This window comes from Penicillium cataractarum (genome assembly GCF_028827025.1).
Source record: "Penicillium cataractarum strain IBT 29864 chromosome Unknown utg000010l, whole genome shotgun sequence".
NCBI lineage: Eukaryota > Fungi > Ascomycota > Eurotiomycetes > Eurotiales > Aspergillaceae > Penicillium > Penicillium cataractarum.
Genome location: NW_026622746.1, coordinates 205,900 through 230,673, shown reverse-complemented (window position 1 = coordinate 230,673; position 24,774 = coordinate 205,900). Strand labels below are relative to the sequence as shown.

At 50.9% G+C, this 24,774-nt stretch overlaps 8 protein-coding genes across 8 annotated transcripts; 6 read left to right on the top strand and 2 right to left on the bottom strand.

Moving 5' to 3' along the window:
* Window positions 1-165: 165 nt before the first annotated feature.
* Window positions 166-641, top strand: N7496_012241 (uncharacterized protein; the record flags this gene model as incomplete). Its single annotated transcript, XM_056705154.1, has 2 exons — window positions 166-338; window positions 395-641. 2 exons carry the CDS (start codon window positions 166-168, stop codon window positions 639-641), a joined length of 420 nt encoding a protein of 139 aa, XP_056549052.1.
* A 386-nt stretch (window positions 642-1,027) lies between these two features.
* N7496_012240 (putative RNA interference and gene silencing protein (Qde2)) lies at window positions 1,028-4,466 on the bottom strand (the record flags this gene model as incomplete). Its single annotated transcript, XM_056705153.1, has 4 exons — window positions 1,028-2,500; window positions 2,644-2,894; window positions 2,955-4,099; window positions 4,180-4,466. The coding sequence occupies 4 exons, from the start codon at window positions 4,464-4,466 to the stop codon at window positions 1,028-1,030; spliced, it is 3,156 nt and encodes a 1,051-aa protein (XP_056549051.1).
* Window positions 4,467-6,264: 1,798 nt separating this feature from the next.
* On the top strand, window positions 6,265-10,869 carry N7496_012239 (uncharacterized protein; the record flags this gene model as incomplete). The annotated part of the gene is made up of 9 exons (XM_056705152.1): window positions 6,265-6,383; window positions 6,483-6,903; window positions 6,961-7,992; window positions 8,047-8,760; window positions 8,821-9,116; window positions 9,655-9,696; window positions 9,765-9,865; window positions 9,931-10,258; window positions 10,329-10,869. 9 exons carry the CDS (start codon window positions 6,265-6,267, stop codon window positions 10,867-10,869), a joined length of 3,594 nt encoding a protein of 1,197 aa, XP_056549050.1.
* Window positions 10,870-11,255: 386 nt separating this feature from the next.
* Window positions 11,256-13,365, top strand: N7496_012238 (tetratricopeptide repeat protein; the record flags this gene model as incomplete). The annotated part of the gene is made up of 2 exons (XM_056705151.1): window positions 11,256-11,423; window positions 11,569-13,365. 2 exons carry the CDS (start codon window positions 11,256-11,258, stop codon window positions 13,363-13,365), a joined length of 1,965 nt encoding a protein of 654 aa, XP_056549049.1.
* Window positions 13,366-14,635: 1,270 nt separating this feature from the next.
* On the top strand, window positions 14,636-16,754 carry N7496_012237 (fungal specific transcription factor domain-containing protein; the record flags this gene model as incomplete). Its single annotated transcript, XM_056705150.1, has 6 exons — window positions 14,636-14,834; window positions 14,893-15,200; window positions 15,253-15,333; window positions 15,406-16,013; window positions 16,072-16,254; window positions 16,340-16,754. 6 exons carry the CDS (start codon window positions 14,636-14,638, stop codon window positions 16,752-16,754), a joined length of 1,794 nt encoding a protein of 597 aa, XP_056549048.1.
* A 325-nt stretch (window positions 16,755-17,079) lies between these two features.
* Window positions 17,080-18,845, bottom strand: N7496_012236 (cytochrome P450; the record flags this gene model as incomplete). The annotated part of the gene is made up of 3 exons (XM_056705149.1): window positions 17,080-17,771; window positions 17,824-18,660; window positions 18,713-18,845. The coding sequence occupies 3 exons, from the start codon at window positions 18,843-18,845 to the stop codon at window positions 17,080-17,082; spliced, it is 1,662 nt and encodes a 553-aa protein (XP_056549047.1).
* Window positions 18,846-19,377: 532 nt separating this feature from the next.
* Window positions 19,378-20,853, top strand: N7496_012235 (putative cytochrome b5 reductase; the record flags this gene model as incomplete). Its single annotated transcript, XM_056705148.1, has 2 exons — window positions 19,378-19,462; window positions 19,526-20,853. The coding sequence occupies 2 exons, from the start codon at window positions 19,378-19,380 to the stop codon at window positions 20,851-20,853; spliced, it is 1,413 nt and encodes a 470-aa protein (XP_056549046.1).
* A 749-nt stretch (window positions 20,854-21,602) lies between these two features.
* Window positions 21,603-23,525, top strand: N7496_012234 (uncharacterized protein; the record flags this gene model as incomplete). The annotated part of the gene is made up of 3 exons (XM_056705147.1): window positions 21,603-21,687; window positions 21,741-22,376; window positions 22,432-23,525. The coding sequence occupies 3 exons, from the start codon at window positions 21,603-21,605 to the stop codon at window positions 23,523-23,525; spliced, it is 1,815 nt and encodes a 604-aa protein (XP_056549045.1).
* Between the last annotated feature and the right edge of the window lie 1,249 nt (window positions 23,526-24,774).

The window sequence follows — 24,774 nt, the reverse complement described above, 5'->3', positions numbered from 1 at the left end:
CACCGGCAAGCAAGGCCGCGCAAACAGTAATACCAGAAAATGAAGAGAGTTACCGTCCGATACCGCGCGAACTGAAGTTCCAAAAGACGAAGATCGCGGAGATTGCAGCATCCAAGACCGCGAGAATAGCAGCCAAAAGACGAAGACAGCAGCAACCACAGCCGCATGGACAGCAATTTTCAGAACAGTGAAGTAAGAAGCACCAAAGGCCGCAAAGAGAGCGGCATCCAAAGGGTCAAGAATGGCGCTAAAGGAAGCAAGAACAGCGGCACCCAAAGCCGCAAGGATAAGAACACCAAAGACGAAGATAGCGGCAACCACAGCCGCGGGACGGCAGTGTTCAGAACTGGGAGGCAAGAAGTACCAAAGACCGCAAATAAAGCGGCATCCAAAGCGTCGAGAATGGCGCCAAATGCAGCAAGAACAGCGGCACCCAAAGCCGCAAGGATAAGAACACCAAAGACGAAGATTGCGGATATCGCGGCATCGATACCGCGGGAACAGCAGCGCCAAAGACGAAGATAGCGGCAACCACAGCCGCGGGACGGCAGTGTTCAGAACTGGGAGGCAAGAAGTATCAAAGACCGCAAATAAAGCGGCATCCAAAGCGTCGAGAATGGCGCCAAAAGCAGCAAGAATAACAGCGCTAAAAGACGAAGACAGCGGCATTCAATACCGCTAGAACATAATCACCAATAGACAGCAAAACCCAAAGCCGTCAAAATAGCAGCTCCCAAACCAGCAAAATGGCGAGGTTCCATATCACGAGCATCAAAGCACCAAAAAGGCAAGAACAGCGGCATCCAAAGCCGCAGCAGCGTCCAAAAAGAGGACACCGGCCCCCAAAACCGTCAAGCAAAAAGCCAAAATGAACCAATATCGTTCAAGAAGAACGAACGAGGCTGCTGTACCACGTGCAGCACAGGAAGAAGAAACCAAGCGTCCAAACGCCCGAGGATAACCAAGTTCATACAAACCAAAATCATCCAACCTCCCGCCCGCCCGCCCAATGGTTGGAATGTGTTACTTAAATATAGAACATGGTATCCTTGACGCTGGCGTGAACAGTTGCCTGACTGGCCTCGGGCACACGGCCACCACTTTCTCCACCGACCACACTACCCGCGGGAGTTGCAGAGGGTGTCGGGTCGAACAAGTCGCTCATGTAGCAGCGAGCACGGGTGCAGACGAGATCGGCGTAGTAAGCTGGCGGACACACGCTGACGGCCTTGGTGGCTCGACCGAAGAGGTAGCACATTTTGTGTGTCAGGTCTTGCAATTTATCGGCGGCGCCGATGCCTGGCCCGACACCTGGGTGGAGGGGGTAGAAGATCTCGTCCCAGACGGTGAAGTAATGTGCGGGACGAGCGGTACCTTGAAGCGCGGAGTGTGCTTGTAGGTAGAAGTCCCAGTGGCGGGCTTCGGAGATGCCGCGGTCGACGACGGTGCCGGGTTGGGGATTGGCGGAGTTTTCGGCAGCAGCGTCGGTTGTGGGGTAGAAACGGGTGTTGTGGCGCTTTCCAACGACGACGATGGCCATGCGGGGAAGACCCTTCTTGGTGTCTGAGGCTGGGTAGATGGTCTCGCAGGCCTTCTTGAGGAGAGGGAGTTCCTTCTCGATGACCGTGTCGTATTGGCCCTCTGACACGCCGTCACGGTAAACGACGATGTTCTCTGGGAATTTGCCCTTGTTGTGGTTTGCCCAGATTTTGATGCGACTCTGAAGGAGCGTGTCCAGGTCAGAGACCATTTCCTGGCGTGCAGGCTGAATGCGGATGTCTGCAGGCCACTGGGCCAGCTGTGCGTCGACCGACGCGACAATACCGACAACACTAGGTGCCGCACTGGTGGAACCGGGAGAGGGGTGGGTGACGTCGAGTCCGACAAGCATGGTTTTGCCATCGGCGAAGAAGCCCATGTCCGAGGATCGAAGTGTTTGGTTGGCGCCACCCATCTTGAGATTGATTTTCAGGCCCACATTTGCCAAATATTGCACCTTGGCATCCCTAATCTTTTCGGCTTGCACATTGACATTTCGTACGCCACAGCGCACATCACAGACTTGCTTGACAATATTGTAGACCTGGGCGTCCTTCGCGAATAGGATACCCAGCACGAGTTGGGGGTTGTATTTGTCTTTCAAGCCACGGACGGCGTTTTCGATAACGGTAGCATTGTCGGCATTCCAGTTATATACAATCCTCGTTCCCGGAAGAGGCATGTCCGCCGCAACACCCATATCCCTGAGAGTCTGGACAAACTTGCCTAGGGAGTCATTCAGCCCTGGTGAATTGAGACCGTGTCTGCTTTGAGGGGTGTCGATGAACAGCCAAGTCCAGTTTTTTAGTGATGCAGCCTTGGAGAACTGAATGGACTGCATGTTCCAGTTGCCACCCCTGGCTTGGAGCTCTTTCTGCTTGGCGTACATAATGCGGGGAGCGTCCAGGACACGGCCCTGAACGGTGATGAGGTTGTCACCGAGGTTGATACCGAAGGAAGTCTAGTAAAGTGAGAGAAAGTGAACATGGTCAGCTCAGCTTGGCATTCTTCCATGGTGCGGCAGTCAAGGAAGCGAGGAAGCGAGGAAGTAAGAAATAAAGGAATGAGAAGATGACGATGTGGGAAAGCAGGTCGTTTACTTACCAGCGTGGTGTTCAATGGCTGACCGATTCCCAATACGCCCACACCTTTCGAGACGATGGACTGAGCATTCTGTGCTGGCATGCGGCCCCTGACTGCAAAGTTGAGCATGTTTTGTGTCTGCTTGGGGGAGAGCTTGTTTTTGACGGGCTGGCCAGCCTCGACCTCGCAGACATCCGCCGGAAGGTAGACAGGTTTCTCTCGAGTTCCAACGTTGACAACAGGGAGGTTGGGATCCACCGTGATGTTGTACTCTAAAGGAAATGATTAGTATCGGACAGAGTGCCTTCATCGTAAGCATTCATGCAACTCACCTTGCTTGAAGAAATCAGCAACGCTGATGTACTTGCCCGCCGGAGCCGGGCCAGCCTTGGCGGGGGTCTTCTTGCCCTTCTTACCCTTTCCTTCGCCGATTCCAGGTGTTGCAGGTTGCGAGTTAGATGGATCCAAAAAGAACTGGACATCGTGTGGACCAGCTCCGTGCTTGTTGATCTTCGGCTTGTTGGGTGATGCACCACCATCGCGAGGGGTTGCTAGACCGGAAATGGTCTTGACGCGAGCGGGCCTTTGCTTGCCACTCTTGCTTTTGCGCTTGAGGTGAGTAAGGCAAACTCGGATGCGCTTCAAGAAAGCCTCCAAGCGGTAGATATTCTGATTGGGATTGCTGGCTTTCCACTCGTTCAACATCCAGTCTAAGCGCCCCGATTGATAGCAAGCCAAGTATTTGACTTGGACATTTAACAAGACACGAGCTGTGGCAGCACGCACACTAACAAAGAATCCGCGTAGCACCTCAAGGCCACCCTCAAGACTGGCCTTTTCAATGATGCCGTCCTGTAGGCTGTAATGTCTGTTGCCGCCGATGGAGGCCACCGAGCGCTCCGTCTTGGGATGATGGCCAAGAATCACGTTCAGGGCCTGGACGATTTCGGGCTTGGTGTCCATCAAGGCGCCTGCATTGGTCGAGGTGAGATAGTTGATCAACTCGGCGGGGTTGATATCTCCGGTGTATTGGGTGGTGACCTTGAACACCTTTGGGTTTTCGGGATATTCGTCATCACTCTCGTCCTTGTACCTCACATCGAACTTGCCTTCAGTGAGCTTGGCGACCGAGAGGAGGGTTGAGCGGTAGTCCGTCGCAATGCTTGTCAAGTTGGCAGAGAAATGCTCCTCTAGCAGAAGACGCACGATGTGTCGTGCTTTTCGGCCAGCAGGCTCCCGGCCACCATCTGCAGCGATAGAGACATGATAGCGGTAGACTGGTTTGCCCACAGAGGTGAAGGCCAGATAGTTAGCATAGAGGGTGACGGGCCGACCGAGAGTGCCGTATCCTGGCCGGTCGGGATATGCCTGAGCAGGGTTCTTTGCATTTTTCTGACGACTCGCAACAAGTGCCTTGCCCATGGCATCTTCCGTCTTGCTGACGTTTGGATCAGGCTGAGCAACAGGCTTGCCCTCACTGCAAGGTCCGGTTAGAGTGATTGCTCATGATGTTTGAAGATTGGTGGACATAAAGATGTCATCAAAAGTAGAACTCACTTGAAGATTCGAGGGCCCTGAGGACCGCCGCGGCCCATTCCTCGACCGCGACCCCGAAAGTCACCACGACCTCGGAAATCACCACGACCACGATCACCACCACCACGGCCACCGCGGAAATTCCCACGAAAGTCACCACGTCCCCCACGATCAGAAGGGCGATAAGGGAGGTCTTGGAAATCTCCTCGGCCTCGGCCACGACCTCCACGACCACCTCCGCGGTCCCCACGGTCTCCGCCATACGGTCCTCGACCCCGACCGCCGCGGCCGCGGGGTTGATCTGCCATGATGTGAAGGTAATCAAGTAAAGACAAGCTGGAACAATAATCGAATAATAATAGGTAACAAGAGGACTGGGAAAGATAAAGAGTGATGGGGGGTGAGGAATAAAAAGAAGAGAAGTAGAGAAGTGAGGTTGTCTGTTCGCTGGCTCCGTTTTAATACGTTGATGACGGCACGTACCGTTTTGGTTCTGGGCGCTTCACTTCCCTCGCCAACGCACAAAGAAACAGAACGCAGGAATGTTCCATCTACCGTTTCAGGTGTATTTTAATTAGAGACTTGTACGTTCCAAGTCTCTATACCTGGAATAGTGGTAGGTCTTAATAATGCGAGGTGTATAATATACATTGCCCCGACCTTTTAGCTTCTTTCTGAAGTATGGAAAGTATGGAGTATACCAAGCAATACACCAGTGGGGCTGAAGAGGTGCGGTGTATCTCGCTGGATACATACACTCGGACATTTTGGACTGGTCACCTTGTCTTTTTTTTGGAGGAAAGGTTATTCTGTCTGGCAGTTCCAAGTACGGGGTACTTATACTTGAAGTATGTAAGCATAGCATTAGAAAGTTATAACTATTCTCTGGAATACTCTGCCCCGACCCATAGAAGTCTCATGGAGCATGGGTCTTTGGCTATAACTATTAGGCTATACAGAAGCCCCCATATAGTAAGTCACTATTCCTAACTAATTATCCCTGGCCACGTCTAGGCGCCTTAGTGACTCACTCAATCCCTGTCGTTCTGCCATGGCCAATCATAATCCCCGGCGGGGAGAGAAAGAGACGCACTTTCAGTATGGGTTTGGTGTGCTGACTGGCGTGGGATGACGATAGTCTCTGAGTGGATTTGAATCGAGCATTATCATTGGATGTCTTTCTATTTTCCACAAAAAACCCTGAGGCAGCAGTACACAGGATCATCAGCATCATCGCACTATTTCCCGAGGAAAGTATGGCGGTGGCTCCATCCCGACCCGCGTATTGGCTGAACCAAGAAGATTCCGTGAGATCATCAGTTTATCGTGGCTGGTGATAAGCCCCCAAAAACGGAGATAGCTTCGGATTAATCATCACCGTTCCGGTCTCAAGGAAACTTGGGTGCGCGGAAACTTTGTCCCCTCTTTATTCTCTGTTATCCTCAGTGATCGCAGACTCTAGGGGAACTCGCGACTGGTCTACGTCTTCAGGACCCTCTGAAACTTGCACTTGACCCCTCCCCCGACGGCTTCATCTGCACGAGGCGACTGGGTCCATTCTCTGACGACCCCTCCTATACCCGGCGCAAGCTTCCACCATCACCCTCGAGTTTCAGCGCAAACGGCAGAAAGTGTCCCAGCCTATCCGGATCGATCCATTTAATACTTCAACTACGTGTATTCCGACAAGCTGTGCTATCCCGACGCGACGTGAACCGTCTGGCGCAAGGCTGGGACTGACGCGACGCAAACCATTCACCGCAAAACTCGAAGCGACTATTAAGGGGCTATCACCAGAACCGTTTACGAGACAACCGGGGCCAGGCCGTCTGTACCCGACCGTAGACTCGGCGCACGGCTGAACGAAAAGCAGCAAGAGACAAGCGGGCTCGACAAACCCCCTCTCGGCCGTGCGCATTCAAGATTTGGCTGCAAACCCAGGCCATCTCAGCGGAGATTCACCGAGCTTAGGTATTTGGAAGATTTGTTGAACTGGAGCGGGGTCACGATTTCTACGCACTCGCTGTCAGCTCTAATCCACACCAACATATTTGCTCGAACCACTCAAACGACGGTCGAAACCATCTTCAACTCTTACCCCCCAAAATGACGCCGACACCTCCATCTACCACTTCATCCAGCGCGGGCGCTCATTCGCCTGAATTCAGGATTATTCGCAAGCGAAACCGAGTGCCTCTATCATGTGCACCCTGCCGCCATCGAAAGTAAGTGCCTGCAACAAAAGCAAACCCAAGAGAAATAAAGAAAAAGAAGAGAAAATGCTTAGCGCCCATAGAGGTTAGAGTCTAACGATGGCTTTACAGATTGAAATGTAACCGTGCCCATCCTTGCGAAAATTGCGTCAAACGAGGTGATGCAGCCTCCTGTAACTACGCCCAGGCCAGCACCCGCAAGAAGAACTCCCCACAGCAGGCCTCCCCGACCTCGCCTGATGATATGCAAAACCGGATTGACCGCTTGGAGGGGTTGGTCTTGTCATTGATGACCAATGGTAACCAGTCAGCTGGCCCGGCAGCTGCCTTGGCTGCGATCTCAGGGGAGAGCAGTGCTGGGTCAACGGGGCTGTCAAACGAGATCGATGTCGATGATATTGAAGATGATGCCGAGGGCAACCTGGAAGAGAGCGACACGGAACAGGTGACGAAATCATTCGGTGTGATGAAAATGGACAGTGGCAAGTCCTACTATATCAGTGAAGCCCACTGGGCTTCGGTGCTGAACGATGTAAGTTTGATGCCGGCACGATTCTTTCTCGGTCGCTGCTAACCAGAGTCATAATAGATCGCCGAAGTGCGGAATTTCTTCACAACGCATAAGAAGCAGTTCGAGGACCAGGCAGAGAAGTTGAAGGCCACACGGCCAGAAACGGACAACCCTGGGGGGTCTACGCTGCTCTTCGGTGCGATGAAGCCATTAAGTCGACCCGAGATTATGGCCACTTTGCCGTCTAAATATACGACGGACCTCCTCGTTGCTCGCTATTTCAACAGCTATGACCCTGCAACGCATATTCTTCACGGCCCGACATTCCAAGCACAGTATAACAAGCACTGGGAGGATCCCTCACAAACGGAACTAGTCTGGATTGCAATGCTCTTTGCTATGATGAGACTAGCAATGCTCTCATACTACCGAGAAGGCGATGAGCCTCCAGAGTTCCGGGGCAAGGCGATGGACATGGCAGGGTCCTTCAGGAACTCGGTAGCGCAATGTCTGACACTGGCTGACTACACAAAACCACATCGCTTCCTAATCGAGGCCCTCGTGTTCCATCTTCATGGTGACTTCTCGCAGACCCGGGATGCAGACATCTCAGTCTGGGTTCTATCGGGTGTAATTGCCCGTCTGGCGATGCGCATGGGATACCATCGCGATTCAAAAATGTTCCCCAACATCACACCTTTCCAGGGTGAGATGCGGCGTCGAGTATGGTCCTTTGTGCGACAGGCAGATCTCCTATTCTCATTCCAGGTCGGCATGCCGAGCATGCTCCGCACCACGGATACCGATACGGAGTTGCCACGAAACTTGTATGACGATGACTTTGACGAAGACTGCAAAGAACTACCTCCAGCTCGCCAGCTAACCGAGCCGACACCAATCTCTTACTTGATCACCAAGTCCCGTCTCTCGTACGCTTTTGGCCGGGTCAATGAGCACTATTCGGCTGTCTCATCCTCTTCGTATGACAAAGTCATGGAAATTGACGCTGATCTGCGGCGAGGGCGAGATTTGATTCCTGATCACTTGCACATTCGCCCTGTGGAGGAGTGCCAGCTTGACCCCATCAACTTGATCATGTCGCGCTTCTCAGTAAGCCAAACTAATCACTCTTGGTTTCTATACATCTCGCTAATAACTTTCTAGGTAATGACTGTCTACCACAAAGCACAATGCGTACTGCACCGACCTTATCTGATTCGCGCCCGCGAGAACCCCCGCTTCACATACTCTCGCCGCACCTGTATCGACTCGGCCCTCGAGATTCTCGAGTTCCAGGCGATCCTGCACGCAGAAACGCGCAATGGACGCCTCCGCGGCCGCTCCAACCTCGTCACCTCTCTCAGCTCCGCCGATTACCTCCTCGCCGCCACAATCGTTTGCCTGGACCTCTATCAGAGCTACCAGCTTCAAGCCTCTAACCGTCCCTCTGGTGACACCTACACATGGGGCCGTGAACGACGCGACGAGATGGTGGCGGTGGTCCAGCGCTCGAAAGAGATTTGGGATCAGCTGCGCGACGAGAGCATGGAGGCGTTCAAGGCGAGCTCCGTGCTCGGAGTTATGCTGACGAAGCTTCACGGCGCTGTCCCCGGGCTTGAGAACGCCCCGGGCGCTGGTGGTGCTATGTTCGAGCCGCAGGACGAGAAGCAAAACGCGGCGATGACGCTAGGCTTGCTCAGTAGCGGCATGAGCCCGATGAACCCGGGCCCGGCTCCATTCACGGATCCATTGTTCAAGATGAGTGACTCGCCAATGCCGAGTGGCATGTCGGCACCTGCGGCTGAAATGCCGGGGCCATTGTCGCCATTTAGCAGCATGTTCGGGACGATGCCGGACATGCAGGTCAATCTCGACTGGGTAGGTTGGATTGTTCCAATTATACTCAATATGATAGTAAACTAACCGGCGCGTGTGCAGGATGCATGGGATACCTATATCCAAAACCCAACCTTCGATACCACAAACCAATTCTGGCCCATGATGGACCCCCAGCGCCAACCGACGCCACAAGGGGTTGGAATGGCGCAACCTCCAGTGACGAGCCCATTGGGGACGACCAGAACATCGTCAATGTCGAACGGTGCTTCTTCGCAACGTCTTCCTAATATCTTCTCACCACCAGGCCCTTCGCCTGACAGCAATACATCCTCCGTACCTGGCTTTACTCCGATGTCATCGCAGTCAGGTAACAGCGGTCGTAGCCAGGGTTCGATGTGAGAGAATGCTTTATGTCGTTATATAAGATGATATCACGTTTCTTCATTCGAGCCTTCTTTGATTTGTCCAGCTTGTTGGATTGCCATACCTCTTTTGTTATGTCTGGGATATTGGTGTCTTGAGAAGGGATACAGGATGATTCAGATCGGATTTGTCGCGAGTCGATGTTTTCTGGCGGGAAATTCGTCCTTGGAAAAGCTTGGGTTTGATCTAGTTGGTCTTCGTGGGACGGTGCATTGCGCACTGTGTTGGGTTGGAATTTGGATGTACCATATTGTGGGAATTATGACAATATACAGACTCCTCTCTAAGAAAATCTCGCTTGAATTCTTAGTACTCTAATTCCATTTAGAAATGGCTATTAGTCGTCGTCGAAGTAAGGTTTCACAAAGTGCTACAGTATCGGCCGTTCCTTTCTTGGCCGGTGACGTGCGATACCGATCACGTGATCTATCTTATCGCTCCGCGGAACTTTTTGATCGTGGCGACAGTCGCGCATCGGATGTTCAGGTTGAATAACTACTCTCTTTGCAGCGGCGGAGAACTCTGCGCTACTAGCGTATATTCTGTCAAGATGTCAGTTCCTCAATCGATGCTACTTAAAAGGCTATCCCAAATTGCACGCATATTGTGTTTCTAATCAGACCATCGCTAACTCAACTCTTCCCTCAAGGCATTGTCTCCGACGAGCCTCATCTCGACTCCTGGGTTCGGCAGTGTCCTCCCAATATCGATCGGCAGCGCGGTACCAATGTATTGTCACACGCCAGTCTATTCAGAGACTTTCTCCCCGAAGCCCATACCCTACAGCCCTTCAAATCCGATGGAACTCAAACCAAAACGACTCATCACCGTCACCGGCCGAGAAGGAACAGAAAACCCAAGATATAGAAGCACAAAATAAAGAGACAGCGGTAGCAAAAAGCTCTGAGCCTTCACCCTCGAATGTTGGAGATCAGCAAAAACCGCAGGAGAAGGCAACGGAAGCCCTCAAGATCAAAATACCTCCGAATGAAACCATCTACATCGGCAATCTGTTCTACGATGTTACCGCCGAAGATTTGCGGAAGCGTATGGAGACGTACGGCACGGTGCTGAACACGATGATCGCCCACGATAACCGGGGTCTCAGCAAAGGGTGAGCAACACGAACCTTGTACCCCTCCACCTTATCTACCCAGATCAAACTAATCACATACTACTCTTAGATTCGGCTACGTCCAGTTCGATACCCTGGAAGAGGCAAAAGCCGCAATCGACGGCATGCACTCTACCGTCTTCGAAGGCCGCCAAGTAGTCGTGCACTACGCCCGCACCAACTTCAACTACAGACGCGTTTCCTACCCACCCACCGAAACACTCTTCATCGGCAACCTACCCCTCGAAATGACCGATCGCGATCTCCAGGATCTCTTCCGCGAGACCAAGAACTTGATCGACGTTCGTATTCCGGTCGACCGGCGCTCTGGCATGCCGCGTGGCTTTGCGCATGCGGAGTTTATTAGCACGGACGCGGCGATGCAGGCGATGGAGATACTGGCGAGACAGAGTCCGTATGGGCGGAAATTGAACGTCAATTTCGCGGAGAGGAAGAGGGTTGGTATGATGAAGCCTAAGCCTGAGCCTGTGGATAAGGAGCAGGCGAGGGCGGAGGCGGACGCTAGGAGGAGGGAGAGGGCTAGGAGGGAAGAGGAGGAGGCTGAAAAAGCATTGTTGAAGGAGATTGCTTCGGGCAAGGACGTGGACTAGGATGATGAGGATGCCACATAGCAGGAGAGAGTGTAGGCTCTCTCCGCTAGTCTTGTATTATACCCATATAACAGATGTATAAAACTGTACTATATCGACACCCAATACAGCCCCTCCCCTTGTACACTTGCGGTATGGGTGGCTATCAGGCAATGTCCATCGGATCAATTCCTTCTGGATCGGCAGATACCGCCACACGTGACCTCCGGGGAACCTCGGCTGACGGAAAGCGCATTAGTGAGCGATCGAACCCCACGTCTTGTCCAGTATCCGGGGCACGGCTTTCTTCCTCTTCACTGCTCGTGCTTTCGGTGTAAACTTGATTCTTAAACACCGGCTTCACATCCCTACTCCCTTATACCAAATACAATACAACCGCCGTCACTATGTCCTTCCTCGGCGGCGCCGAATGCTCAACGGCGGGAAACCCCCTCACGCAATTCACCAAGCACGTCCAAGATGATAAGTCCCTCCAGCGAGACCGGCTGGTCGGTCGGGGCCCGGGCATGCAAGAAGGCATGCGGTCACGGGGTATGATGGGTGGTCAGGACCAGGTGAGTTCCCTGGAATGCTGCAGCCAACCCTGGCTCTTTTCCGAGGAGGGGAGGGGTCGCAGCGGAGGCCTGTGTACCACCAAATTGATGAGTCGGCGACTAACGGCGAGGCCCTTTGGACGATTCCGTCCGAGGGCTTTCTTAGATGATGGACGATTTCATGCAGCAACCAGGCCAACAATTAAACGGCCCCTCGCCACAGCCCTTCGCTATGGAGCATATGCGCCGGGAACTGGAGAACTTCCAGACTGCGCCGCCACGCACAGGATCGCCCGGATGGGCTGCGGAGTTCGACCCTGGTGAGCAGGCCCGCATGGAGGCTGCGTTCCCCGGTGCCGCACAGATGAATAATAGTTCTGGGTTTACGCCCGCCGAGTTCGCGCGCTTCCAGCAGCAGAGTCGGATGGGTATGCCCCAGACGCAGAGCCCCACGACGGCGACCCCACCCCTAATGGCGGGGTATCAGCGGCCGATGGGAATGGGTGGATACATGGGTGGAATGGGCGGTATGGGTATGATGCGGCCGATGGGCATGCAGTCGCCGATGATGCAGCAGCCGATGGAGGGACAGACACAGGATAAGGGCAAGGGCCGGATGGTTGAGCTGGATGATGAGAACTGGGAGGCGCAGTTTGCTGAGATGGAGACCGCTGGGATCGAGACCCAGACGGACGAGGAGGCCAACGCGGCGATGGAGGCGGAGCTGAACGAGCTGGACAGGTCAGTGCCCACCACCGATGATGCCTTTGAATCCGTTTGGGAACGAATCCAAACTGAGACCGCTGCGAGTAGAAAACTGGTTGAGGAAGGTGGTGACTTTGAAGTCACGGATAGTGTGCATGTCGGCGATCTGGGTGATTGGGATGGCTTCGATAGCTTGAACACGCGCTTCCGGGATCCACAGCTGGGCGATTACATGTTCGAGGAGGATAATGTGTATTCGGCCGTGAACGACCCCTTTGAAGAAGGTGTGAAGATCATGCGTGAGGGAGGCAACTTGTCTCTCGCTGCACTGGCGTTCGAGGCTGCGGTTCAGAAAGATCCCCAGCATGTGCAAGCATGGACGATGTTGGGTTCTGCGCAGGCACAGAACGAGAAGGAGCTACCGGCTATCCGGGCTTTGGAGCAGGCACTCAAGATTGACGCAGGTAACCTTGATGCACTGATGGGCCTGGCCGTTTCATACACCAACGAAGGTTACGACTCAACCGCCTATCGAACTCTCGAGCGCTGGCTATCGAACAAATACCCCTCCATCATTGACCCGAAGGAGGTTTCCGGTGATGCCGACCTGGGCTTTACGGACCGTCAACTCCTGCATGACCGTGTGACGGAACTATTCATCCAAGCTGCACAGCTCTCTCCCTCCGGTGCACAGATGGACCCAGACGTTCAAGTCGGCCTGGGCGTTCTCTTCTACTGCGCCGAAGAATACGACAAGGCCGTCGACTGCTTCTCCGCTGCTTTGGCCTCCACCGAATCCGGTAGCACCAACCAGCGCGAGCAACTCCATCTCCTATGGAACCGTCTCGGCGCCACCCTCGCTAACAGCGGTCGCTCTGAGGAAGCCATCGAGGCTTACGAGCAGGCTCTCACCATCAACCCCAACTTCGTCCGCGCCCGCTACAACCTTGGCGTCTCCTGCATCAACATTGGCTGCTACCCTGAGGCCGCCCAGCACCTACTCGGTGCCCTATCCATGCACCGCGTCGTCGAGCAAGAGGGTCGTGAACGTGCCCGTGAGATCATCGGTGGCGGCGGTGCGCCCGACGGCCTGGACGACGAGCGTCTGGAGCGGATGCTGCACATCAGCCAGAACCAGAGCACGAACCTGTATGATACGCTTCGCCGCGTGTTTAGCCAGATGGGACGGCGTGATCTGGCGGACCAGGTTGTCGCGGGCATGGATGTGAATATTTTCCGCAAGGAATTTGAGTTTTAGTTATATTCCCCAGAGTTGAGGTTGGAATTTGCATATGTCGGATTTTCTTGTACTAGGTTCTTGGTTCTTTTATTCTTAGTTTATCTTTATGTTTCTAGGGTTGCCGGCTGGGTCTGGCTGCATCATGGATCAGTTGGTTTATTCACGAGGATAGAGCTGCATGGATCGGTCTTGGAGGATACCGGGACCCTTCTTCAATGTGATAGTATTCAGCCTATAAGCTCAGGCGATAACGACAGCTATATACTGTGCATTAAGATACCTCGGAAACCAGGTGGGAGGCCCCAGGGTGGATGGGCCGTGATGTCATGATCCAGGGCCTTAAGAGTTCTTGGAAGGACACGAGGTGTTATCATTTACTTCCAGTTGAAATCAGCGACTGATCCTGCCCGGTGGCCTAGTGGGTTAACCCCTAGTCGACTGTAGCCACTTCGGTGGGTTCGGCGGTCGTAACTGCGAGGAAGCTTCTGTGGAGCAGGTGCGGCCCCCGTCGGGTGAGGTTTTTTGATATCTAACATCCCTTCATGATTCCCCCCTTAAAGTCTTTTTTATTATACTTTATCTATATTCAATTAATCCCTAAATTTTATAGATTATAATCCTGCCTTTAGATATTATTAAAAAGACGATCTGGTGGTTATATTATGTGTTGTTTCTCAGTGCTGTATGGCGTTGAAGCCACGGACTGTACATGGAGCATCGTCATGAAGTATATAAGGAGCCAGAGGTCGAGGGTTCGATTCATGGCGAGGGCAACTCTTTTTAAGACTAGCCCGCAGTACACCGGCGGTACCGAGGTAGTGATAATGGGCGGTATTCCTTACCGCGGATAATCACTCAAGTTTCACAACATTCAGCACCTTAGCTCAAATTCTCCTTCCGAAACCCTTGCCATTCGTTGGCCGATCAAAAGACTTGGTACTCAGTCCTCGGAATCCGAGTTGAAGCTAAGACCCCTGAAAATAATGGCCTCATCCAACCAAACTCCTCGGACACGCCGCCACAGGTCCGCTGTCGCTTGCCAAGGGTGTCGCAGACGGAAAGTTCGATGCAGCATCACGGTCACTGGCGTTCCTTGCGTTGGTTGTGTCCAGGATGGCTCACAGTGTGTGGTCGATGCAAATAAAGGGAAAACGTGAGAGATATCTGTGCTGGGTGCTAGACATTGGATTCAACTAAAGCACGACGTTCCTCTAGAGCGAAACAGATCAGCCACACGGTTACTACTCGGGTTAGTCAAAGTCTCCCTGTAACTCGGGGATCAAATGCTATGCCCGAAATATCTTCGCCTGATCCACCGAGTCCTGGTGCTTCGCGAATGGGTTCAGAACTCCCTACGTCGAGATCTATAGGTGCCGAAGAAGCTTCCTTACCTGACAATCCTGAAGACGAAGAGCGCAATGGACTGGAAATAGCATCCGCGGCATTGGGACAGCCGGAGAAAATGGGAGAAGTGCCCTTTTATGCTGGTAAGAGAAAACAAAATGCTTGAGTGGGGCAACGCACCGTAACTTACGATCCGAACAGGTGGGCATACGGGGCCTACTTCAGCCCTGGATATTTGCTTTACTGAGCAGTCGTTGCCGAGGCATTTCCTCATCCCTCTTCATAGGACAAGTCTGTCCGAAGAGAATAAGGAATTTCTCCGTAAGAAAGGAGTATACACACTTCCCGGGAAAAAGGCTTGTGAAAGCTTGGTTGAAGCTTACCTTCTCAATGTCCATCCAATACTGCCAGTCATAGAAGCCGATGTGCTTTTGAGTCATTATCAAGCTGGACAGCTTGAGAGGTATAATATTTTGCTTCTTTGGAGTCTGTTCTTCGTCGCTGTCAACGTACGTCATCAAGTAGGCCACTCATCCTTTGGAAACCTAACAAGTTCTACAGTTTATCCCATCTCAAATATGCGAGCAAGAAGGCTTTACATCAAGGAGGGCAATTAAATTTGCCATGTACTCCCGAGCAAAGGTAAGGAATCGTGTCTTCGGCGAAACCTATTCAAGGTCCGTCAACTAGTTCTCATCATTTTGTTTTCGACAGTGCATGTATGAGAACGGAAATGAACGCAACAAAATCGTCCTGCTACAAGCCTCGCTCTTGATGGGCTTCTGGCACTCAGAAATAGATGAGCACGCGCAACCTTGGTATTGGACGGGTTCCGCAATAAGTCATTGTCAAATTCTCGGTCTACATCGAGATCCAGGAACCTCGGCATACAATCCGCATATTACCGACCGACAACGAGCTTTTTGGCGTCGTCTCTGGTGGTGCTGCTTCTTCCGGGACCGCTGGCTTGGTCTCACGCTAGGCAGACCTCTGCGTATCAATCTTAATGACTCTGACGTCCCCATGCCGCTGGTTGGAGATATGCTTTTTGACATTGAGAGCCTGGGCGAACTCGGTCTAGGTGGTCACTTACCAAGTGACATGCCAAGACTAAGTGAATACTGGGTGATGCTCATCGAAATGAGTCGTCAATTAGGTGATGTTCTGGTTATGAATTTCCAAGCTGCACGACCCAGAGGGACACTTGACGACGTCAAAAAGCTCGAGAAAGATCTTCTGCGCTGCAGACTCCCCGATTTGTATGAAGGGGGCTTGACGCGTATTTCCAAGTTCTACTCGAATCACGTTCATCTACACTACCAGTAAGTTCGCCTGAAATAATGCCTTTTGGCAAATGCTTCTGCTGACCTTAGAATGCAGGGCATTGCTGATTACCTTTTACCGGCCCTGGGGAATGGAGTCTCCGGACGGGATCGACCCTGGGGCGAAAGAAGACTGGAAGGAACGAATGAGACTTAAGGCTGATCATGCTGCCTCTCAAACGAACGAAATCCTAGACAGGCTTGTCCAGGATGGATTGATTGGATTGGCAGGCCCAATGACGTGAGTGACTCTAAGCATAGATTTCCTGAAACTGCAAAGCATATGCAAAGTATATGTCACAGCTAAATCGGGTTCTCTCTTCTAGACCCCCACTCTTAGTCCCAGCAATGCAAACGCATCTACTTCAATGCAAATGCGGCGATCCCCTTGCCAGGCGCATCAGGCTAAATAAGCTAGAAGTGTGCATGCTGGTGATGGAGGAACTCCAGAAAACCTATACCGTTGCTTCAGTGTATCGTGGAATTTTCACAAAGGCTATCCAACAAATTTTCCCGGATTGTCCTGATCGTGCGATGCATACCAGTCGTTCACCCACTTCAATCCCTGTTCCTCGAAGTGAGGGTCTAGCGAGGAATTTATCCAGCGACGGTCAAGATGCAGATGCTAGCGGTCAGCTTGGGGAGTCTGATTTTGGGGTTTTGGATGGGGATGATTTGATGGCTGCTTTGATGGATAATGCTTCCGTCTTTGATTTTTGGCAGGCTTGCAATCAAGTCTGATAGGTTGTGAATCTAATTCTGACACTCAACATTCTTCCTGGCCTCCTACATGATTTGAGTTAGCTCTGTGGTAGAGTAGCGGACCTAGCATATGCCGAAAGCTCCGACAAGGAGCATAAATGGCTTTGATGTAGTAGACTCAGAACAACGGCTTCAATTCGGAACTACCTCCATGACTTTGGAATTATATTAGACGCTGTAAATTTACTAGTAGTCTATAAATACGATCTGAAGATTGCCTAAATTTCTAAAATTGGAAAGTAGAGTTTAGCCCACCCCTGGTTTCAAGGCCAACAGAGCAAATCGCTGGACGGCCTTCCGAGCTTCAAAGATTTTCCGTTCTCGGGGGCCACTTGACTCGTCGCTGTGCACGAACAAATAGGTTGTTTGGTCGAATCAGCTGAAACATGGGATCGTATTCGATAGGCCCATCTCCTTCACGAGTGAACTTGTATCGATAGATGAGTTTTGGAAGGAAAACCTTGATTTCCTGGAGGGCAAAGTTGAAACCAATACACATCCTCTGTCCTGTTGCGAATGGGATATATGCTGCCTTGTGCCTGGACTTCACCGCGTCTGTATCCCACCTATCGGGATCAAACCTCTGTGGGTTGTCCCATAGGGCCGGATTGTTGTGAATATGGTGCAGCGCAGGGATCACAACAGCATCCTTCGGCAATCTGTAACCCCCAGGGAGAACCAAATCGACCTTGGCCGTGCGACCAGGCTGGAACGAAGGATTGTGACGACGTTGAGTCTCCTTGATGTACTTGTCCAAGAATTCCAGCCGGTCCGTCACATCGGCGGTAATTTCCGTCTTCTCGTCGATACCATGATCAATCAGCTCCTGCAAAAGTCTTTCTTGCATGCATGGATAGGTAACAAGGCCATATATAAGCCACGAGAGAAGAGAACTCGTTGTAGTGAATCCAGCACCGGTTGCGACGATAAGTGCCCATACTAAGCTAGACTTCGGCAGTTTCTCGCCTTTGTTGTCGGTCGCGCGAATGGCATAATCTGCTCAAGATTAGAGACAGGACACAATCTAATTAGGATACGGCAAACATACCAACCATATTAGAGGCCTGAAGTGCCGCATCCTGAAGGGGGAGATCCTCAACGCCACCTCGTGCGGCCTTCTGAATTGATTCTTCCACCATTTGCTCAATACGTGCCTTTGTACGCTTCAGCCTCTGAGGATCCCCAAATGGCATTCGTGCATACCAGTCACCTTTGGAGGTGACCTTTTTGTTCAAGGAAAGAACCTCGGCGATAAGATGGACCATTTCGTGCAGTGGAGCGTCGGGCTCATTGAAATGCTCAAAATCCAAACCAAGAGTCAGTTTGCCGACGGCTTGTGAGCCTAGTTTTAACATATAGCGATAGACGTTCCAGGCCTCCTCTTCTTGATCAAAAGCATCAAAGACACGGAAGGAATCCTCGACCGTCTTCTGCATTGTTGGAGCATAGTGACGAACTGCTTTTGGACCGAGAGCAGGAGGAAGAAACTTATGGGCAACCTTCCACTCAGGAGTATCGGTGTCACCGAGGAACACCCCGGCAGCTGGTTGTTTTAGGGCATAGAGTGGATGGGCTTCGTTAATCTTCTTAGTGAAGAAATCAGACTCGGTTAAAACGATGGCAGAAATTTCCGGATCGTTGGTCTGATAGGTAGTTCGGCCCATGTTTGTTGTCTTGATCAACGGTCCAAATTGCTCGAAAAGACGTTGATGATTACCAAGGTGGTCAGGGTAAACCTCGAAGTAGTTTCCAACATAGGGCAAGCCGGCAGGCCCGGGTGGATCACGAATTTCGTGACCATCGATGGTAATAGCAACCTGCCCCGGCGCCGTAATCACTTCTGTGACATCAAGCAATGCCCGATCTTGGCTCAGGAAGCCAACCCCTTGTAACTAGTCAGGAATTGAAGTCAGGAATAGGGTAGACGTGGTACCTACCACTCGGTTCAACAATAGCAAAATGCGCTGCTACAAGGCCCTTGAGGCCATTGATGTCCAGTGTCGATTCGACTTTGATAGACCTGGAGGATGAGGGATCATCGCCCAGCAAGTAGAACTGTTGTACAGTCATTGTAAGGGAAAACTTGACTTTGCAACTAAAGACGATTTTGACTCGAGGAAGACCATGACTTAAGTACTCTAGAAATGATTTTGTGCCTGCAATCTTATTCTATTTTTACGTAGCTATCGCTGCGAGCCGGACTAAAAGCACAAAGCCACCGAGTGACACCATTTGTCCTTACCTCGGAAAGGCCTACCTCGGAAACATACACACCAAGCATCCCGACCCACTGGCCTTCGGCTTCCCGAGGAAGACGGACCACGGGATAATCCCCCGTGCAAGAATCAACTCCTGAGGAGAATTCGCAAGCCTATTGCCTATTATTATAATGAAAATTCGTACTTTTTCAAAGAGTAATAGTGCGTAAGGATCAATTCCCTCCAACCTCGGCCGCGGTGGATAGTACTATATAGCGTGCACTTGCCGGCCTGAAATCAATCAACCCTTTCGTGTCTTTATTGCCCTTGGAGACACACCTTCTCATCTTCCTAACAAAAGACCATCGCCTGGCTCTGTAAGCATTATATCTCTAGCCGTCAAAATGTCCCTCTTCAAGGAGTACACACCAGAGGATCTTGCATTGCACAAGACAAAAACTGATCTATGGATCGCCGTGCACGGGAAAGGTGAGTTAAATTCGCGAGAGTCATTTGATATTTTCAATGCAGTTTCTAACATATACGATGTAGTTTATGATGTTACAAACTACGTCCGCGATCACCCTGGTGGAGCGGATGCCCTCTATGATGTCGCCGGAACAGACGCCACCGCCGCCTACGAGGATGTTGGGCACTCTGAAGATGCCGACGAGATCTTGAAGACTTATCTAATTGGCACCCTTCAAAGTGCCCGCGAATTTACAAGACCCAAGCCCATTCGGGTCATCCAGCAGCCACAACGACAAGTCACAGAAAAGCCGTCAAGCACCACTGGTGGCAAGATTGCCATGACTTTTTGCTCGGTTGGTGGCTTCACCTTTTTGGCTTTCCTCCATTATCGCGGTTATCTATGCCATGGAAAGCTCGATGCCTGGCTTTTCAAGAACTTGTCCAACTGGATACACACGATTCCGATGCCGAAACTAAGCCTCGGACAAGGGGGATTCTCCAATGGTTTCCTTACTGCCGCGAGTGTTTACACATCTATTGCTGCTGTCGTCGGCTCTAAATTGTTGAAACTTACTCAAATAAAGTCTGGCTTTACCCGTTATCCGTCGCACTTCAAGAGCAAACAACTTGCAGAAGTTGACCCGCACCTCGTCAAAGGGTTTCTGGAGCCTAAGGACTTCAAAGAGCTTCCACTCATTGCGAAAACGCAGCTTGCACCAAGTGTATACAGATTCATCTTCGCACTTCCTCATTCTGCGGATGTCATTGGTCTTCCAATCGGTCAGCATGTGGCCATCAAAGCCAACATCAAGGGCCAGTCCGTTTCTCGATCCTATACGCCAACATCGAACAACCTGGATCTTGGGGTACTGGAATTAGTGATCAGGTGCTACCCAGATGGTTTGCTTACTGGTTCATACCTTGCCGGCCTACAGGTTGGTGACAAGGTCCTCTTTCGAGGCCCCAAGGGTACCATGAAATACCAAAAGAACCTGTGCCGACGCATTGGCATGATCGCTGGTGGAACCGGTATCACTCCAATGTACCAACTGATTCGTGCCATTTGCGAAGACGAAACTGATACCACGGAAATCAGTCTGATCTACGCCAATCGCACGGAAGAAGACATTTTGCTGCGCGAGGAGCTGGAGAGATTTGCTCGCAGATACCCCAAAAATCTGAAGATCTGGTACATGCTAGACCAGCCTCCGCAAAAGTGGAAATATGGGAAGGGCTACGTGACACCGCAAGTTATGGCAGACAAATTACCGGCACCTTCTGGTGATACGAAGATCATGCTATGTGGACCACCTGGGATGATCAATGCTTCGAAAAAGGCACTGTGTTCTCTCGGATTTCAAGCCCCGGGCTCTGTCTCCAAGATGACCGATCAGATCTTTTGCTTTTAATTGTGGCCGTTGATTCTTCGGCTTTCGGAATTTGCTTCTCTTTCGCTTTTGAGTGATTTTATTTAATTTGCAGTCAATTCTTGTTCAATTAAGTCAGATTCATCTATCTTTAGACATCACTTAGCCTCATTTTCATTTCTACCTTTAATCTTTTGTAAAGTGCTATGAAATGTGCCCTCGACGGGGACGCAAGACCGACCAACAGACAACGAGCCTGCGATAGGCCGCTTCATTCCGCGGGAGAGTGATACGTGCGTGTATAATCATAGATAGTGATAGTAGTAACACGATCTGTTTTGGTATTTTAGTAACTTCCGAGACAGGAATCTCCCAGAGCCTCCACAGTGGGGCATTATAGAGGCAACGTCATGGGCGAGACAACGAGCTATAATTTCGGCACGACGCCGAGGGTAATCGGCAACCCGATAACATCGGGATCGGGCGGAGACGGTAAGAAAGCTTAAGGTTCTTCACCGATTAGATCTCGGTATCCTGTTCCTATTATCCTTTGGATCTTCCGAGGTAATGGAAAATCCCCGTTTAGTTGCCTGAAAAGCCGTGGATAACTCGGACAAGATTGTGTACTTGTTGTCCAACTAGAAACAAGCATAGCGACTGTACAGGAATATCTCCACAATGAGTATATTAATCGCCCATGAATCCACCCTTGGGTACCAGAATAAGATCATTTTCCCTTTCTTTATACTGCAAAATTCAAGTTGATTCTATACGAAATCCTGAACTGCGCAATGTCATCTTCATGGACACCTCCCGACGATTATAAGTCCAGGCCTGTGGCCATTCTTGGAGCTGGAGTTCTGGGAAGACGGATAGGTAAACGTTACTTGCTTCAGTAGATTAACACCTCCACTGACCATAATATTAAGGATGTATCTGGGCCTCTGCTGGCTTTGATGTACGGCTGCGCGATCCAAGTGCGCAACAACGGGACGATGGAATTGCCTACATCCAGGAAAATGCCATCCTTTACGCTCAGAAGACCGGCAAGAAAGTCGGTGCTGTGCACGCGTTTGAGAATCTAGAAGACGCTGTAGCCAATTGCTGGCTTGTGATTGAGGCTGTTCCCGAGAAGATCCAATTGAAGATTGATACCTTCGGGGAACTTGATTCACTGGCACCAGCCGACTGCATTTTGGCGTCGAACTCGTCATCTTACAAGTCGTCTGAAATGCTAGAAAAGGTCTCAGAGGCTGGCAAGAGCCGAGTTTTGAACATGCACTACTATATGCCGCCACAGTGTATGATCGTCGAGATCATGACTGACGGTCATACCGAGAGGAGCATCTTCCCTTTCATCATTGATCGCTGCAAGGAAGGAGCAACCTTGCCTTATGTCGCCCGGAAGGAGTCCACGGGATTTATATTCAACCGCCTTTGGGCAGCTGTCAAACGAGAGACCTTGACCATTCTGGCGGAAGGTGTCTCGGTTCCGGAAGAGATAGACTCTTTGTGGACTGAAATGTTCGTCAAGGGAGGCTCAACCCCTTGCAGGACTATGGATGGTGAGTTTTAACAGTCCATTGAGAGACATTGATGATTTGCTGACATTCCTTTTAGATGTCGGCCTCGATACGGTCGCTTTTATTGAATCGCATTATGTTGAGGAACGTGGCCTTTCTCCCAAGAATACCGTTGATTACCTCCAAGCATTCTACATCAACGATGGGAAATTGGGCACGAAAAGCTCTCAAGGTGGACTTTACCCGCCCCAAGTACCCGAAGAAAAACAAGCTTCCAAAGAGCCTCGACTCGTGGTTTTAGACATCGGGTTGTCTTCCGCTACACCATCAGCGACATCTGGTTCCATCGTTGAAATTTCAGCAAATGGACAGATTCAACAAACTCTCGTCGAGAATCAGGCTTTGCCTGATGGCCTAGCCATTGATCCCAAGACTGGACGACTATTTTGGACCAACATGGGGGTTCCTGGTGAGGTGGATGGGAGCGTGCTCTCGTACAACCCCCAGACCAAGCTTGTTGAGACCATCATACCATCGGGAAGGATCAATACACCCAAGCAGTTGGCCCTCGACAGCATTTCAAACAAACTGTACTTCTCCGATCGTGAAGGTCTTTGTGTTTACCGCTGCAACTTTGACGGTACCAGCTTAGAGAAGATCGTAGAAGCTGGTAACTCGCATAACCTTGAGGAAGCCCAAGATGCCAAAAATTGGTGCGTCGGTATTGCTGTTGCTCCTAAACTGGGAAAGTTTTACTGGACACAGAAAGGTCCATCCAAGGGCGGACAGGGTCGCATCTTTTGTGCCAATATCTCGACCCCAGTGGGTCAGCATCCTTCGACGAGGTCGGATATCGAATGTGTTCAGAATGGGCTTCCAGAGCCCATCGATCTTGAAGTTGATGAACCGAACGGCTGGCTATACTGGACAGACCGTGGCGAGATTCCTTTTGGCAATTCTCTCAATCGTGTTCGGCTTAACAAGCTTGGCCAGGGCTCGGCGTCCCAGAAGCCCGAATTATTGGCACGGAACTTCAACGAAACGATTGGACTGAAGTTGGATGTCGAAAACAACTCGGTCTATGTTACAGATCTCGGTGGCAGTGTATATCGCTGCGGTCTGACCGGCGAGTCAAAGTCACTGCTATACACAGATAGCTCTCGAGCCTTTACTGGGATTGCCATACTTTGATTTATAGATTGTTAGTCTAGATGATAGAATTGTATATTTGTATTTAGATGAGAATATTTTGAGTCAATTGAAAGAAATACGGCCAGCCGACTTGGATACTCTCGTGAAGACAAATTCCATTACCTCTGAATGCACCTGTGTAGACCACAGAGGGCAGGAGACAAGTAGCTGCTGATGGCGATGTATCGCCAAGCGCAAGGAAGTAGGAAGTAAAGCAAGGAATCAAGACCTCTATTAGATTATCTAGGCAGTGAAGGCCAGGAAGGAGAAAGGGAAAGGACCCTGGGCCTCGCAGACAGAAACGAGCACTGGTTCTGGAAACAACCAGGAGGGAACCTCGGACAGGAAGGTCCTGACTTACATTTGATGTTCGATGCCTTCCGAAGCTCATCTGGTGAATACAACGAAGGAGTCTTGAAATCATACACTCTGACTTCGAACTATGCAAGAAACAAAGTCCATAATCCTACTATTTGCGCTTCACCAGCTCTTTCGGAATTGAGCTTATTCGATGGTTACCGCACTACTTGGGAACCGGTAACATAATTACGGTACGGGTAATTACGAAATGATTCTGTGTATATCTTGCCAAGACTTATTACCTCGGAAAGAGTTACGTATGTTTGCCATGCCGAGGTAGGCTTTTCGTCTGGTTGCAGGTTCATTGTGTCATTGTGCAACTGATGAGTACGTCGCCGTTTTGGCAATTGAATTGCAATTTTTTGCTCTGTCGCCTCCAAACTTGCCAGAGATGAGCTACGTAATATCTTAACTGGAGGAACCTCGAATTTATCAACTGGGTTACAGCTAATTCGAGTGCTAGCAGACAAAGCTATGCCCGGGATCTCGATCATGGCGAGTACAGCGCCAGTCTTAGAATTCTACCTACAACAAACACGGTTACCACCGCATAATACAATAATTTGCCATGTTTACATATTCCAGCGACTGGATACACATTCGGCGTTTGTACGGAGGGCGGGCATGAGGAAGGCATCGATGCTACGTTGGACCGTGATTGCGAGTAATCTAGATATGGAGGACTTGCAATGACTTTTCATGGGATAATTTGAACATAAAGGTCAAAAGCGCAGACTTTGTCAAAATCATCTCTGTACTGTGCCAAAAGCAGCAAGCCTGAAGAGACGACGATGCGGAAGGCCTCGGTTTGACAAACACTGATATTTGTGCCTTGCTTGCTAGCCCAGTAAGTTACAATTAAATGACTTAAATAAGTGACAGGAAGCTT